General features: G+C 39.2%; 1 protein-coding gene across 2 annotated transcripts in view; it reads right to left on the reverse strand.

Annotated features, from left to right (window-relative positions):
- The window catches only part of PPA2 (inorganic pyrophosphatase 2), a 78,796-nt gene that overhangs the window by 38,101 nt on the left and 24,630 nt on the right, over positions 1–16,065 (reverse strand). For both annotated transcript variants that reach the window (XM_032461154.1, XM_032461153.1), the window contains 2 exons: positions 9,739–9,825; positions 2,415–2,541 (listed from right to left, as the gene is read on the reverse strand). In XM_032461154.1, the coding sequence (XP_032317045.1) occupies positions 2,415–2,541; positions 9,739–9,825 (214 nt within the window). The remainder of the gene's footprint in view (positions 1–2,414; positions 2,542–9,738; positions 9,826–16,065) is intronic.

The following is a 16,065-nucleotide window of genomic DNA, read 5'->3' on the forward strand; positions in this document are numbered from 1 at the left end:
CCACAACTGACTGCTAAAAATAAATGCTGATTCACAGGTTACCTAGTATTCTATGATTTAGGATTAAAAAAAAATTTATACTGCAATCTCTTCAGCCTTTCAATTTACGCCTACAGTTTTTTCTTGGGTCACTATAAAATAAGAGAGAAAAGAGAAGAAATGTGGAATATATTACAGTAACATGCAGGTAAAAGGAATGAGAAGTCATAAAAGAAAACACTCATAACTCTTAAAACTACAGAATGTACTTTACAAAATCTAGATACGTAAGAGCTCTTCAGGTACTGGTGCTCTCCCCTGTGAACAATATGCAAACATCCTTGGTGTAAACAGCTTCCATTTCCCCCCGTATACCTCATTCACCCGGGAAATAAACACAGAGCACGATGTCAGCTACCATTTTAGAGCATATGTCAATAATACTCACCTAGTCTTTAAAGATTTTAAAAACATTGTGAAGCATTGTTGTATTTAAGATGAAGATAATATATGTATTCACTTTTTAATGTAATGAAAGAAAGATCTTTTTTCCTTCAAAACAAGCATTTCTTATCTTAATTATTCTAGTTTGATAATTTCCTCTCAACCTTAACAGGCCTCAGCTTTTCTGCATGCCTTTCTGTACAAGTCTACACAACAAGAATTTAGAAGATGTTGCCCAAAGTACAAAGTCATCTCCATTCTGGATGCAAACAGAAATAAGGTGAAAATAGAATTAAAATGCTTCATTCTAATCCTTAAGAAACTCTAGAAGAAGTAAGGTACTTAGCCTGTGAAATCTGGTTTCAAAACTGCTAGTTACAAATACTGCAAATTACTACAAAAATGAAGTGCTCAGTATAGTATGGACCATGGATAATAATCAGATTGAAATGAGTTCAAATGATAGTTCTACTACTTACTAAATGTGCAGACTTGGGCAAATTATTTAAATCCTTTGAGATTCTTCTAAATTAAGAATAATAATGTGTATTAGGACAGGCACCAGTGTTTGGCATATGTTAGGGAGTTTAAAATATTGATCACATCGCCAACAGTACTGGGCTATAGACTAGTTTCATTCTCAGCCTCTCCAGTTTAAAGGGACAGCTCTCACTAGAGTGTCATGACCTTAGTGTGACACATCACAAATGAATCAGCTGGATGATTTGCTTTTGCTGGCTGTGGCAGCATTATATTATCAGTTCTCATTTGAGGAGCAGCTAATGTATTAAAAATTTTTAAACTTGGTATTTATTTATTTTTGTTACATATATATAAGAGAAATATGGTAATAAAGAAACCCAGGGTAAAACAATGGACAGATAACAAATATATATGGTGCTGTCCTAGTAGACATTATTATGTACATATTATAGGCTCAAGTCTCATATTTTAATTGCGGTTTTCAAGTTTTAGTTTTGACCCTGAGGCTATTTGTACTTCACCCTATCAGACCCCTTCCTTTCTCAATTACAAGCAAGACCGGCATAAAATTACTCTTGCCGTTCCATGTGCAGGAAAAGGTTTCAAACACACAGAAATTAAGAGAGGTTAAAACATGAGTTAATGAGTATTAGTCAATTCAGAAACGGTATATTTCCAGTTGGGATAAGAATGGAGGTCTAGGAAAAAACAAAGATCCTGAATAAGGATAAGCCTGAAAGGAAAAAGGCTAGAAAAACAGGGGGAATAATTGGTCAAAGAATAATAACAGTGGCCATATATTCAACGCTCGATATGTGACAGCCAGATGCTTTAAGTAAATCTCATACACTGTCAACAACCTCACAAGTAAGTATAATTACCTCCACGGACAGATGAGCAAACTGAAATTCAGAGAAGTTAAATGATCAACCCAAAGTCACTCAGTAGGAAGCAGCACAGCCAGATGGCAAGCTGAAGTCTATGACTCCAGGGGAAGTCAACTCTTCATCATACCAAGCTCTTTCTGCAACTTAAATTCTGGGACATCAAAACTTTGTTAGAGAGAGGGCAGTTATCTTTCCCTTCCTTTGTACAAGACAGAACAAAAACTAGGTATAGAAACAGCTTATGTCCTTGATGAACACTCCCCTTCTTTAGTTTTTTTCCTGCTACTCAAATAAAAGAGAGATTTAAGAAAAAGAAGGAAGGGAGAAAGGGAAGATGGGAGGAAGAAGGAACCCCATAGGAAGTACTTTCTTAATCTGAAGTATCATTTGTCCATCCACATTCCTTTCTTTCTCTCATTCCTCCTAGCAACATGAGGAGGAACAACTTAGACACAATCATATTGGACTGCCCTTTATATTCCAAGGAGCAAGAATAAAAAAATGAAACATATAAATTTAAGTCCCAATATATACATTGTGCTTTACACAAGCCTCTTTTAAATTCTAAGAACTCCAATGACACACTGACTTACTTCTGTTTCTGGAAAGTTACAGACTTACCATGAAACTTTGAGGCTTCAGGATCATTTACATTGATAGCAATTAATTTCCAATCTGTTTCACCCTGATCAATAAGAGCCAAAATCCCAAGGATCTTCACACGAATAACATCTCCACGAGAAAGGACCTTTAAAGAGAAAAGAACCTCAATATTTGCAAGGCTTTGGAAAAGTTTACTCATATATCATAAAAATCCATATGAAGGATTAAAAGCACTATAGACTGAAATGTAACAAAATTTAATAATTAAAAAATATTGTAAACACAGTCATAAAGCCTTTTATGATACCCTTTTTTAGAATAGGTATCTTGATCCCTTTTTGGAAATTGAAGTTACTTAGAGATCTTAAAATTTAATGTACTGGGCCTAGAAACTCATACTAAACAGAAAATAAACCCAAGTATATCATGGCATAATATAAATCTGGCTTCTGCTGCTTAGGGGTAAAGAGACATGAGAATCCCTTGAAACTGCTCCACAGTAGCTTTTCTGCAAACCATATTTATCAGTTACCAGTAAAAGTAAATTTTTAACATATTCGAATATAGCCTTAAGAAGATAATGAGTGACAAAGAAATATATAAATATGTTAAAGATACAGACAAAGCAGGTTTCATAAAATGCTTTAAAGAGATTTTGAAGGAAACCAAGAAACAGCATGATGTTGAAGCAGATGTTCCTTGTGCTAAAGAAAGTTATTTCAGTGGTTCCTTCCAGTTGCCAATGCCAAGTTTATATCCATGCATTCTTTCTATAGCCTTTTATTTTTAAAGGTCTAGTTAGCTATAGAATTTCACTGTAAGCTGAAATTTGAACACACACTTCAGAATAATTCCTTTGTGATTCAAAATGCAGCTTTACATTTGGAAATCGTGGCTTGCAAAAGAAATCCACTGTTGTGTCTTCAAATTATTTGAGAGAAAAAACCAGATCTTATACCATAACGTCAAATAAATCCTTGCAGAACATTTGCAAAATGAATCTAAAATCTTAATATAAACCTACATGAAGTTGTAATTAGTTTACACAACAGATTAGTGTGACTGTATAAACTAAACTGAAATACCAGTTTTGGGAAAATATGCGCAATTATATTAATCAGACTCGTACACGTTTAGGCTCCATTAAGTATCCAGCACTGTATCAGACACTGGGTATACAAAAAGAAAGCATCCCCTTTCTTAAAGGTTTACAATCTTGTTGGGGAGACTTACACACCTCATGCCAGGAGGTCCTTTATAAAACAAAAGTGTTCAAAGTCAAAGTTACCACACACTCATCAATGAAAGGCTGGCTATACTGATTTACGCAGTGATAAACTGGATCACTGGTTCCCGACCAGAGGCAATTTTGCCCTCTAGAGGACATCTGGCAATGTCTGGGGACATTTTTGGCTGTCACGACTGGGGAGGTATTATCAGCACCTAGCAGAAGACGCCAGGGATGCTGCACAGGACTGTCTCCTGTAACAGAATCATCCACCTGGAATGTCAACAGTGCCAAAGCTGGGGAGCCTGCAGAGACTCCGCTGGCAGGGGTGTCAATCGGAGTTACTGGGGATCACATATAGCTTTTAAAGGCATATTCTGAATTGTTTGATTTTTATTCATACTTATTTTGAAATTTCATACAGCGTGAGAGCAGATTTGAGATTTTTATAGTTACAAGGGCAAGCAAGAAGCATGTCTGGGGATTATCACGTTGCATCAGAATGATAAATGCCCTCTGATCTCATAAGCAACAGAAAGGGATTAGACACACCCCTGCCTTGCTATATAACACCTTTAAAAACTGGAAAGGAAATTCTCTCAAACCAAAAACTCAGGATAAGATACTTAGGAACAAATGGTAAAATTCTTAAGAACACCCTACAACTCAATTTGGTCTAGAGCAGTTCAACAAATTTATGCAGAACACATCTGGTTAGATACCAAATGAATAATACTTCTCAAAGAACTTATACCTTAAAAACTTCTATGCCTGTGATTCTAAGTCTATTATGAAATTCCAGGACTCTGCTCCTTTCCCTTTGCCCATTCGCAAATGTGGTGTTAAAAGAGGCTTTCTTCTACGACACTCCTTACAGATGACTTAAGGACTAGCCAGGCATAGCCAGGCATAGCCAGGCACAAGACAAAGGAGCGCAGTCCCAACGAAGACCTACTGTTTAGAGGGTGGTTACGTACTTGCTTCGTATTTACTAAATATTATTTCGGATCTCATTAACTAAAACTGCTTGCATATAAGATGAATCCTATTTTCTCAGTTCCATTCTAAAACTCTCAGTCTAGTCTGTGAGGAAATTAACGTACACAGCAGATTCTGTTACTAATTCCCTGGGAGTTACATAGCTGACCACGTTTCAAAAATGAGCTGACATTCTGAAACAAGAACATAGACATGCCTCAAAGGTTTTAAGCAGAATCAGAATAAGGTTATTATAGACTTTTCCAGCTATTCTAAAAGCATTTCAAAAGATACGATTTTTAAGTCACAAATATGTGGGGTCGAATTCTTCCTCCACCATTCCTAGAAGGCGCCTGAGGCCAATTACTCCACACGGTATTGTAGGACTTAGTTTCTCAACAGTAAAATGAAGACTGTATCACTTATTCCTTGATGTAAAGATGAAGAGCAAAAGAAACCACAGATGCATGAACAAGAACGTAAGAGGTCCCCTCCAGACGGTATTTGTTCTCTCTGGGCTCTGCAGGTACTTGGCAGCTCACATTTGTCAACTGCTAACTCTTGGGGACCTGGACCGAGCAGAATAGAACAGTGGCCCACAACAGAAGTTCTGTGCTGATTCAGAATCTGAAGAATGAAGTAAAACTTCAACTGGACCCGATCAATATAAAAAACCACGGAAACTAAAATTGCTCAAAGCCTGTTATCCTGTATATTAGGTTTTTACTGTCACGTAACAAATTATTATAAACCTAAAGGCTTAAAAGAGTGTAAATTTATTATCTCACAGTTTCCATGGGTCAGGAGTCCAGGCACAGCATGGCTAGGTTCTCTGCTTATGGCCTGACAAGGCTGAAATCAAGGTGCTGGCCAGGCTGGGCTTTGATCTGAAGGTTCTAAAGGAGAATCCCCTCAAATTCAGTTCTTTGCAGTTGCGGGTCTGAGGTCCCCCTTAACTTGCTGGATGTCAAGCAGGGACTGCTCTCTGCAACTAGAAGCCAACCGCATTCCTTTTCACCTGCCCTCTTTCCTCCATCTTCAAAGCAGCAATAGTATATCAGTTCCTCTCACAATCCCATCCTCTGACTTCTGCCACCAGCCGGAGAAAACTCCTTGCTCTTAAGGGCTCGTGTAATTACCATGGACCTGCATGGGAAATTCAGGATAATCTTCCTACTTAAAGTAATTGTGCTGTATAAAATAATATAATTAAGGGAGTAACATCTTACCATATTCACAGATTCCAGAGACTGACAACTTTGAGGGCTATTTTAGGAACTCTGCCTACCACAGGCAGCTATCCCAAAAGAAACTAAAAAGAAAAGGCTACATTCAGGAAAACGTTTAACTTTATCAACTTTATCTAACAGGAAACAAACTGGAAAAAATATCCAACAAAATTAAAATGTTTACATATTTATCCAAGAAAGAAGAAAACATGGAAAGATTAAAATAATATGATTTATTGGGAGAGCAGGATTGTGAGGGAAGGTTTATACTTAACCTCTATGACTATAACTAATTAAAATTTTCTTGAAAAACATATTATTGAAAGAAAGAAATCCTAAAAATTGAAGCAGTCTGGGTCAAAGATAAGAATAAAACCAGGCAAAAATAAGAAACCTGTTTCCATGGAAGGAAAAAAAGTGTTTTAGTAATTACTGGGTTTACATAGTAGCAAGACCTATAAAATGATAAGTTCTAAAATAAACTATATTTTATTTACTGGCAATGGCAGTACACAGAAACCCTTTTTTTCCCTTTTATATAACATCTAATTATTTTATCATTCAAGGATGTCTGCCCTTCTCTTGGTAGCTCTTGGTCCGTAAGAATTTCTCCTATACCTCGCAATATTCTGATCAACATTAAACCAGCAGTATATTCGCTTGGTCATTTCTAATTAATATTACATTTACACAAAATACAACAATAATTAGTCAATATATTTTCAGTAATAATGTACTAAACACCTACTATGTACCAACTTTCCTACGTAAAATACAAAAGTATGCTTTCAAGATTAATTAATATCTTATTACAAATCACTTACATTTGAAAATTTTAATTTTGATCCACTTATTTAGTGACTTTGACAGGTTTATTTAAAAGTCTGTATATCACGTTTTCTTGGATTCATTTGCTTTTTCAATAATGAATTAGTATTACTAAGTCAAATAAATTTATCAGGTACATAGATTTTCATGATTTCCAGTTACCAATTTCATTAATTACATGCTCACTGACAAATTTTTACAAAAGTGAAAATAAGACATTTTCATTTAATCTTTTCATTCACCCTTAATATCTGCATAAGAATTTAAATTAACTTAATAATCTGTACTTAATATGAACTGAGTGGCCCCAAGGATTACACCCTCAGAATAAGTTTTCTACTCTATAGACATTCTATCAGTGTAATGTCATTTAATTTAGTGACTCTTCTCATCATTAAATACAACACTGGAAAGTGACCAGAGTATATAATATGGCATCTGGAGCAGAGGAGGTTCTCACTAAAAATGTCCCAAAATAAACTTTTAAACTATAGCTTAAATTTGAAAGAAAGCAAACAGCTTGGCCATATTTATGCTGGAGACACAGAGGAATTACAGGGTCGCACACACACACATACACTCAAATGAGCCCCTGTGTGTCCCTAACCGGGTATAAAACTAGAACTCTGAGTGGGATGTGGCCCTCTCCTCCAGGAATGGAATAAGAGGCGGGAAAGGAAAGGAAGAGGGAGGAAGGGGGTGGGAGAAGAGAAGAACCAGGAAGAAGAGGAAGGAAGTGGAAGAACAGGAGAAAAAGCAGAGAAGGAACAGAAAGTCTAAGGAGAGGGTGAAGAAGAGGAGGAAAAAGAGGCAGAGGAATAAGGAAGGAGAAGAAGGAAGAAGAGAAAGAAAAGAGAATAGTAACAAAACAACACAGTACATAAAAAAAGTGACAGAGGATCCGAGGAAACTACTTACTAGATAACAAGTCTAGGAGCCTACAGGCACTGACACAGGTTTCCAGTGAGAACTGACTTAATCTCAGCTAGAAGAACACGATCTGAGCAGTGATTCGGTTGGAGACGTCTTACCGCGAGCAGATGCTGTGTGAGGCGCTGAATCCTGTCCCCACAGAGCTCACTGCCGCCTCACAGACAGGACCACACCAGCGCCCAGCACTCTCAGTACTGAGGGGCACAGACCAGGGAGCCCGCACCGCGGTCCACGAGGGTAAGGGGAGACTTCCGAGAGGAAGCGGTATCTCAGTCGAGATCTGAGGGACGAGCAGGCAGAGGTGAAGTGAAAGAAGGGGGAAGGAAGATCAAGTGAAGGAGGAAGAATGTTCCATTCTATGTAGAGGGACAGGCTGTGGAGGCCTGGACGCGAGTAAGAGCCGATAGAGCTGCAGACCTGAAGTTCAGCACAGCCGCAGGGCAGTGACAACGAAGAGGGCAGGAGATGAAGCCAGAAACGAAGGCGGGACAGGCACTAAAAAAGAGAAAAGCAGGAAGAGAGTCTGGAATAAATGACAGGAGGGAAAATAAGGCTCAGCAGGGAAACTGGTCAGTAGTAGGAGTAATTCAAGTGGGATGTAACTGGGGACAGACAAGGCTAGCTGCGGTGATAATGGAAGGCTGTTCAGAATAGAATCAGGACTTCGTGATCAATGGGACAAGGGGAAGCCAAAGATGCCCCAAGATACCTCAGCTTGGCTTAAGAATCTAGAGGTGAGGAGGGAAGGGGGACTGGTGTCATAAGAGAAAATAGTGAATTCAGTTTTGTACACTGAGTTTGAGATGCATGGGAGACACCTGCATGTAGATGTCGGTGGCTGAGAACACAGGTCTGAGCTGGAGATATTAATTAGACAGCAAAATCAGGAATGCTTGGGATTGGATCACCAAGGCAGTCCCCACGGGAGGAGAGGAAGAGTTGAACAAGGGCACAACCCTCAAGCTAAACAATGCTCAAGGGGCAGCAGAAGAAAAGGAGGTTACCAAAGAAACGAAGCAGGAACCAGAATTAGAGGATGTCCAAGATCCTATGATATAATCAGTCAGGTGAAGAGACTGTTTTAAGAAGGAAGACAAGGTTAAAGGTATAAAATCCTAAGGTATATTCAAGTTAGACAAAACCTATGAAACAGGCCTGTTGGACTTGGTTAAAAGAAAGTGACCAGCGGCCTCAGTAAGAGCAGTTTCATTGAAATGACGGGGGGGATGGAAACAATTTTGAAATAAGATGAAGAACAAGGGGGAAGGAGGAGACAGCTAAGTGTTTAAACTCTTTTCACAAGTCTTCTTATGAAAAGGAAGAAGAGAGGAGGCATGTGGGACGAAGCCAATAAAGAAAAAGAAGTTGTAAACACGGGACAAAGAAGAGCTAAGAAAATACCGTCACTCAAGAGGCAGGAGGCGACAGGATCTGGAGCACAGAGGGAAACCTGGGTCTTGGATAAAAACCAGCCCTGGTCTCATAGTAACAGAAAGAAGGGAAGAAACAGTGTTTGTAGACATAGATGTCTGGCAGTCTAAGGGGAAAAGGAGTTTAATGTCTGCAGAGAACAATAAACATTAGCAATAAATGCAGCAGGAAACAGGAGACAGGATGGACCAAAGACACACAGAAGGCTATGGCAGCAGCAACCAATGGAATTGGAGGTTTTGTCTGTCCCCAGTGGGACCTGGTGACCTGGAAGCATGCACAAGAAAAGAGTATGAACTGACTTTCATCAGTGTTGAACCTCCTGTCTGGAAAACGGGGCAGGAATTAGAAGACAGGACTCAGCAAACCTCTCCTGTAAAAGCTCAGGTAGTGAAGGCTTCAGGCCTTGCAGACTGTATGTTCTCTGCTGCCCTCCTCAAGCGCGGTTGTGGTGCAGGAGCAGCTGTAGGCAATGGTAAGATAACCCACAGTTCTGCCGTTTCTAAAAACAGGGGGTGAGTTGGATTTGACTGGCCTGGACTATAGCTCACCAAACCCGAGTTTAAGTGAAGGAAGTAAAGATACAAAAGAGGGCTGATATCAGAGGGATCGATAGGCTAGAACTTTGAAGGGGCGGTGCCTTCCAATGAGAACTGAAATTCCTCGGCATGAATACAGCAGAACACGTTACAATACCACAGCCTACGACACAAACCTTGGAGCCGACTTCACAGACGTCGATAGGATCATTATCTCCACAGCAGTCTGTGCTCTTATCTTTTCGACTGGGATCTTCCCAAGTCTAAGAAAAAGAGGGGTGGGGGAAGCAAAGATGTAGGTTAATACTCACTGTAATGTATCTTAATCTTTCCACATGATCATGAAGTTTTACAGATAGCCACGATCCAAGGGAAGAATTCTCAGAAATTCAACAGGTTCAATGTCAACAGGCCAGTACATCCCTAAGCATCATAATAATTAAAGCAGATTTATACTATTTCCTCCCTCAGTCTCCTGTTTGTCTGTGTATTTCCACACAGACGCCTCCTCCAGGTTTAGTCAGTGTCTAAGTTCACGCTTACTTTTACTAGAGCTTCAGTTCAGATGCTCCCGCTGTCTCTGCCCTTGTTTCCAGGGTCTAGACTGATGTCTCCACCATGCACCGCTTCCCCTGGCATGGCACCAGGACTGGGTATGGCTTTCCAGATTTGAAAATAAACTTCCTGTACTTTAAATGACTTCTACTAGAACAAACCCGGTTCTCCCTTCAAGAACAAGACAGCTCTACCAAAAAAAGAAAAATCCATTTTTGCCCCATTTCATTCCATTTTAAAAATCCTCTACCTTTGTTATCAAAGCTCAAGACTTGCACGAAAAAGTGAAAAGATGCCAACTCTTCAGTTTACTGAAAAACTACACCCTGTCACCTACAAAATACATCCATGGGCATTTTTATCAACAAATAACGTAACAGAAATTTGTTATCAAATCTAAATATCCCCTAGACACTATCCTTCCCCAAAGCCTCATAGTGAGCTGATTTTAAATGGAACTAAGGACGTTCCCTGAAATTACTTCTCTCAGATTTACACTTACAAGACGTGCAGAGACTATGATATCTCAAGAATGCTCTCTAGAATTTCAGACTATCCAAGCTTGGCTCCTCTAATTTTATAAAGATAATTTAAAATGGATCCTTATTTATAACTAAACCCTAGATAAACTACTGTATTTTTTCTTCTGACCCTAATTATAACATATTCAGGAATAAACTGATCCATCCTCACCAAAAAAATTTAAAAAAAATCAGCAAACCAAGTCTAATAACATTTCACTACCCCAAATACTAACATTACCAATAAAAACGTAAGAATAATAAATATAACTGTTAATCTTACATACTGGTTATAGGTGAGAGACACCCTTCTAAGTGACACACACAGACTTACACACACGTACTCCATGAAGACTGTACTGTTAGTAACCCCATTGTACAGATAGGTACACCGAAGCACACAGAGTTTAAATTCATCCAAGCTCAGTTTCTAAATGCTGGCAATGGTATTAGAACACGTGCTCTTAATCATTATGTTATGATGCCCAAGTTTTGATAACAATAGTAGTTGAATGGCAATTACTTTTGGATATAATCTTATTCATGATTCTCTTCTTTTAATACCTTCTGTTACTCTTAGAATCTCCTAAGTATATTTTCCTACAGAGGTTCTGTTGTTTCCCATTGCTCCCCTTACTGCTTCTTGTATTCTATTACCAGGTATGCATTCACTGAGTAAAGACTTATTGATGACCTGCTCTGGGCCAGGAGATAGAAACAGAAATGAACAGGACATAGTCAACACCCTGAAGAACATCATGTTAACAATGGGGTAGCTTTCGTCAGAAATGCTACAAAATCAACCTTAATGTGCTGGAGAAAGCAAGATGGGATTGAGGTATAATTGGAATCAGTAAACCTAGAAGCAGAAGCAGAAAAGGGCTGAGAGGTTCCTCCTTCCTAATGCAGGAACCCTTTCTCAAATCTTCCTGAATCTCACTCCCACTCTCAGAAGAGCAAACGTCACAGGCTAGAAGACACTCTGGCCTCGAGGAAGATATCTAGATTCTAGTCCTACTTTAGCCAGAAACTACCTTGGCCAAAACATCCAGACCTCAGTTTCCTCACCTACAAAAGAATGGCTTAAATAAGACAACTGCTGGATACATCCTAGCCCTGAATTCTGTGACTCTTAGTGGTCATTCATAATCTGCACAAATACCACCAGTGAACAGGAAGCACTCAGATTCATGAGATAACTTAGCCCATTTTGATCAGTGTTAATTTTTACAACAGTCCTTCCTTGTACCGACACAAAAACTGTCTTCATGCAAGTTGTACTCCATTTGGTTTTGGTGGGTTTCTCTGTTGATTGATTGGTCTACATTCCCTTCAGAACTCCACTTTCAATATTACCTATCAACTTAGTTTCTTCTGTTGAGGAAATAAGTAGACACATACAAAATTCTTATGTTACAACCATGTTGTCAATTATTGGGCCAGTTCATGATTTCCCTTACCAGCAGAAACACCAACTGGCTCTTTGTATTTCCAGTCCTGCCTTTCACACTTCATATCTCCAGGGCTTGGTTTTTCACTACAAAAAGAGATTCATACTAAATGACTCCTAACTTAATTTGGAAATATAGTATAATTTCAAGCAATCACCAGGAGAGGAAATCTTGACAAATTAAAACTTTAATTACTCCCTCTAGTGGAGCTTTAAGTGTACAACTAGGCAGAGAAACAACTAGAAAAGCAGTCAGGTTGGAAAAGAAATTCCAAATCTTAGTATCTGTTTCACAAAAGGGACAAAAGATTAGCATCCAGAATTTAGAAATAACTTCTACAAGTAACTAAGAAAAAAGGCAACTCAATACAAAATGGGTCAAAGACAGGAACAGGTAATTTAAAGAAGAAATATGAATGATTTATAAATAGAAGAAAAGATACCCAGTCTGATCACAGAATTGCAAATTAAAACCAAAATGAGACACTATTTAAAAAACTTAAAAGTCTGATAATGCCAAATACTGTTAATGAGGTAAGGCATCTGGAACCCTACTGCTGGTGGGAGAATATATTGTTACGACGTCTTTTGTAAACAATTTGGAAATACCTAATAAAGTAAAATAGGTGTGTAACTCACAATTTAGCAATCTGACTCAGGTATATACATAGCAGTATATACCTACATATACAATGTACATAGAAAAATTTTAGTATGGACCCACAAAAAGCAAAAAGTTAAAAACAACTTATTAACAGGAATACAAATAATGTTAAAGTCATACAAAGGACAGCTATAAAGCTATAAAAATAAATAAATCAGATTATTGATCTAGCCTAAGACATATCTTATTCATCTTCACGCAGATGTTTGAGATCATTACCTTACAGTCTTATGAATATTAACCAATGCGTCTGTAATCACCATGCTCTGGTCCTTTGGTCTCTCTGAAAAAAATCACTGAATTGTACAGAGTTGTATATTCAGGTGCTTCTTGAGAACTACTTCCTGATCAGTCAGGATTTCTATTCCAAGTCAAAAGAAGTAAGATCTACTCAGCGACTACCTGCACTTTATCAGCTTTAATTTGGAGCAAAAGACTCTACCAGCTGTTTTGCTATTAACAGCTAATATCAGTAGCAACAGTGTCATCATCAAGATAATACTGCTGACACTCACCACGGGTTAGTGAGTTAACATTGTTCACGCAGGTCTTCTAAATATTCATGCAGAAAGTCAGAACTTGAATAATGTGTGAGATATATCAACAAGTGGAAAAAGATGAACAAAGATGATTTTTGCCCAGTCCAAACTCAAACTTCGAGGAAGGCATTGTTGCTAGTGCAGGAGAAGTTATTAAATAGTCTAGACAGCTGAAGGTCTGAAATAATGAGGGCACACTGATGAATCACAAGCTAAGTGGAGAGGCTTCTACTTAAACAGTATTCTGCTGCTTAAATGTTCTTCTAAGCATGGTTGGCTTGGTAACTTCTCTGAACAAATTTCCTGCTGTTACAAGACAAATCATAAGAGAAGAGCAAAATCCAACTACCTATACATGCCTATGAACCAAAGGCAACACATATAATGTATTTATGGATTCATTCACTCCAAAAATACATGTTGATCACCTCCTCTGTGCCAGAAACTAAGCTGGGGAGTTAACTCAGAAGACATAAGTGAACAAAACAGACAGAATCTCTGCCCTCACAAAGACTGCATTTTAGCTAGAAGAAATTAACAACAAACATAATAAATAACTAAATTATTTGGCATGTCAGAAGTTGGTAGTTGTAATGGAAAAAGGAAAAAATTAAGTATGGAGGAGAAATGGGAGTACAGGAGGCAGGGTTAAAACTGTACAGGATGTTCTGAACAGACATCAAAAAGTCAACTGATGAGCAAAGATCTAAGGAGGGAAAGAGTGTTCCAAGCTGGAGGACACAGTGGGTGCAAAGGCCCGAGGCAGGATTGTTCAGAGGAATTGTGAAAAGGCTGTATAGGGATGGGCGAGCAGGAAGAGCAGCAAGAGGAAAAGTCGGACATGAGATCAAAAACATACATGGGACCAGGTCTAACTTTCATTTTAACGGACTCAATCTGTCTTAACATGCACAATGAATCAAAAAGGCATTAGGTACAATTACCTTATCCATAAACAACTGGCTTAATTTCAATTTTTTACAAACATTAATCAACACAGTTAATTTTTGTTTGGCACATAGCTTCTGTGCAATCTATGGTGTACACTTTTGCTGAAGACTAACCCACGCATACACACGCTACATCATGAGTCTGGGTTTAAAAAGGCAGTAAAAATCTGGCTGAGAATGGCAGAGAGAATACAAGTCTGTTTCCTCCTCCTCACTTCCACTCTAGCCACACTGGCCTCCTTTCTGTCACTCAGACACACTAAGCGTCCTTCCACCTCGGGGACCTTTATACTTGCTGTTTCCTGTTGGGTCCCCCTGGGCGGCCCTCACTTCCTTTGGGTCTTCTCTCAGGTACCACCTCCTAGCTGAGGCCTTCCCCCTCTCTGAATGGCAACAGTCCCACCCACCCCAGCCCCACCTGCTGCTTTATTTCTCTCCCACACACTTGTCACCATCTGATGTACTATACTATCTCTCTGCCCAGAATAAAAGTCCCAGGAGAACTGTTGTCACTTTTACCACTGCTTTACCTGCAGGACTTAGAACATGGCCTGGCAAAAGTCAGGTACCCGAAACATGTGTACTGAACCAACGAATAGCCCTGTGACGGAAGGCTTAGTGTGGAAGCGACAAGGGCAACTGGAGCAGCTGCCGAGGTGGAATGGACCTGAGGCAGGATGAAGGCTGCGGGACCAGCCTGGAGAGGCGGGGCCAGGTTATGCAGGGTTGAGGAGCTACCGAGGAAGTCTACATCTTACCCCTTTAGCAACAGGAAGCCATTAAAAGGGTCTCATATGGGCAAAAACGGTGCTGAGGGGAGTGTGAGATCTCGGGAGGCGATGGTGACACCAGGTGTATTCAGAGCAGAGCAGGCTGCCATCTAATCCTTTCATGACCCAGGAAGCTCTACGGTACCCAACAGACTAGTCTAAGAGCAGGTGAGAGCAGCCTGAAAATGCCAACACCTCCAGAGGGGACACAAATTTGTCAGGACCTCAAACAGGTAAACTACAAAGCTCAGAATTAGTAGTGGGTGGTCAGCAGCAACTATTATGAGCCACTGTAACTGCTGGCTTAGGTGTCCATCACCCACCCCCGGAAGACTATACATCCTTTTAGAAAAAAGACCATGTAATAATAAAAGCACCAGTAGTTATGATAATGTGATCACTATTCATTAGGCACAGGTCTAAGGTGAATGCACAAGAACTCATTTAACCTCAACATGACCATGTGCAGGAGGGACTTCAATCATATCTACTTGACAGACGAAGAAAGTGAGGTGCAAACACACAAAGGAACTTGCCCAAGGTCACATTATGAGTAAGTGGCAATCTGGCTCCAAAAGCCACGTTCTGAGTCACTTATTATGCTGCCTTGATCTTACATTTATATCTCATTTTTCTTTGTACACCCAAAACCTAATACCCTGCCTAGCATATAAATCCTTAGTAAATGTTTAATGCAATAAACAAATACATGAACTCTAGTTATGCTCTGCCTGCTCTACGTTTTATGTCTCCTTTTTTGTCTTTTTCTAATTCAAGGACTTGGTTGTCCTTCCCCTCATCCATACATCTTCTCCTACAGACAGTATCCCTTAAGCTTAACAGAAATGTTTTTGCCCTTTCACTGCTAGGTCAAACAGAATGTCTACTTAGGCACCTGGAGAGTCAGAAAACCCGCCTTTTTGGTTTCAACAGGCATTCTCATTCTTAGCACATCACTTCAGAAGTGCCTCTTTTAACCAAGAATGTATCTATGTGGGTGGTCCAACTGCATCAAAGGCAGCCTGACTCTTTAGAAAACAATTTTCTTTTTTCT

This window comes from Camelus ferus, chromosome 2 (genome assembly GCF_009834535.1).
Source record: "Camelus ferus isolate YT-003-E chromosome 2, BCGSAC_Cfer_1.0, whole genome shotgun sequence".
In the NCBI taxonomy this organism is placed as follows: domain Eukaryota; kingdom Metazoa; phylum Chordata; class Mammalia; order Artiodactyla; family Camelidae; genus Camelus; species Camelus ferus.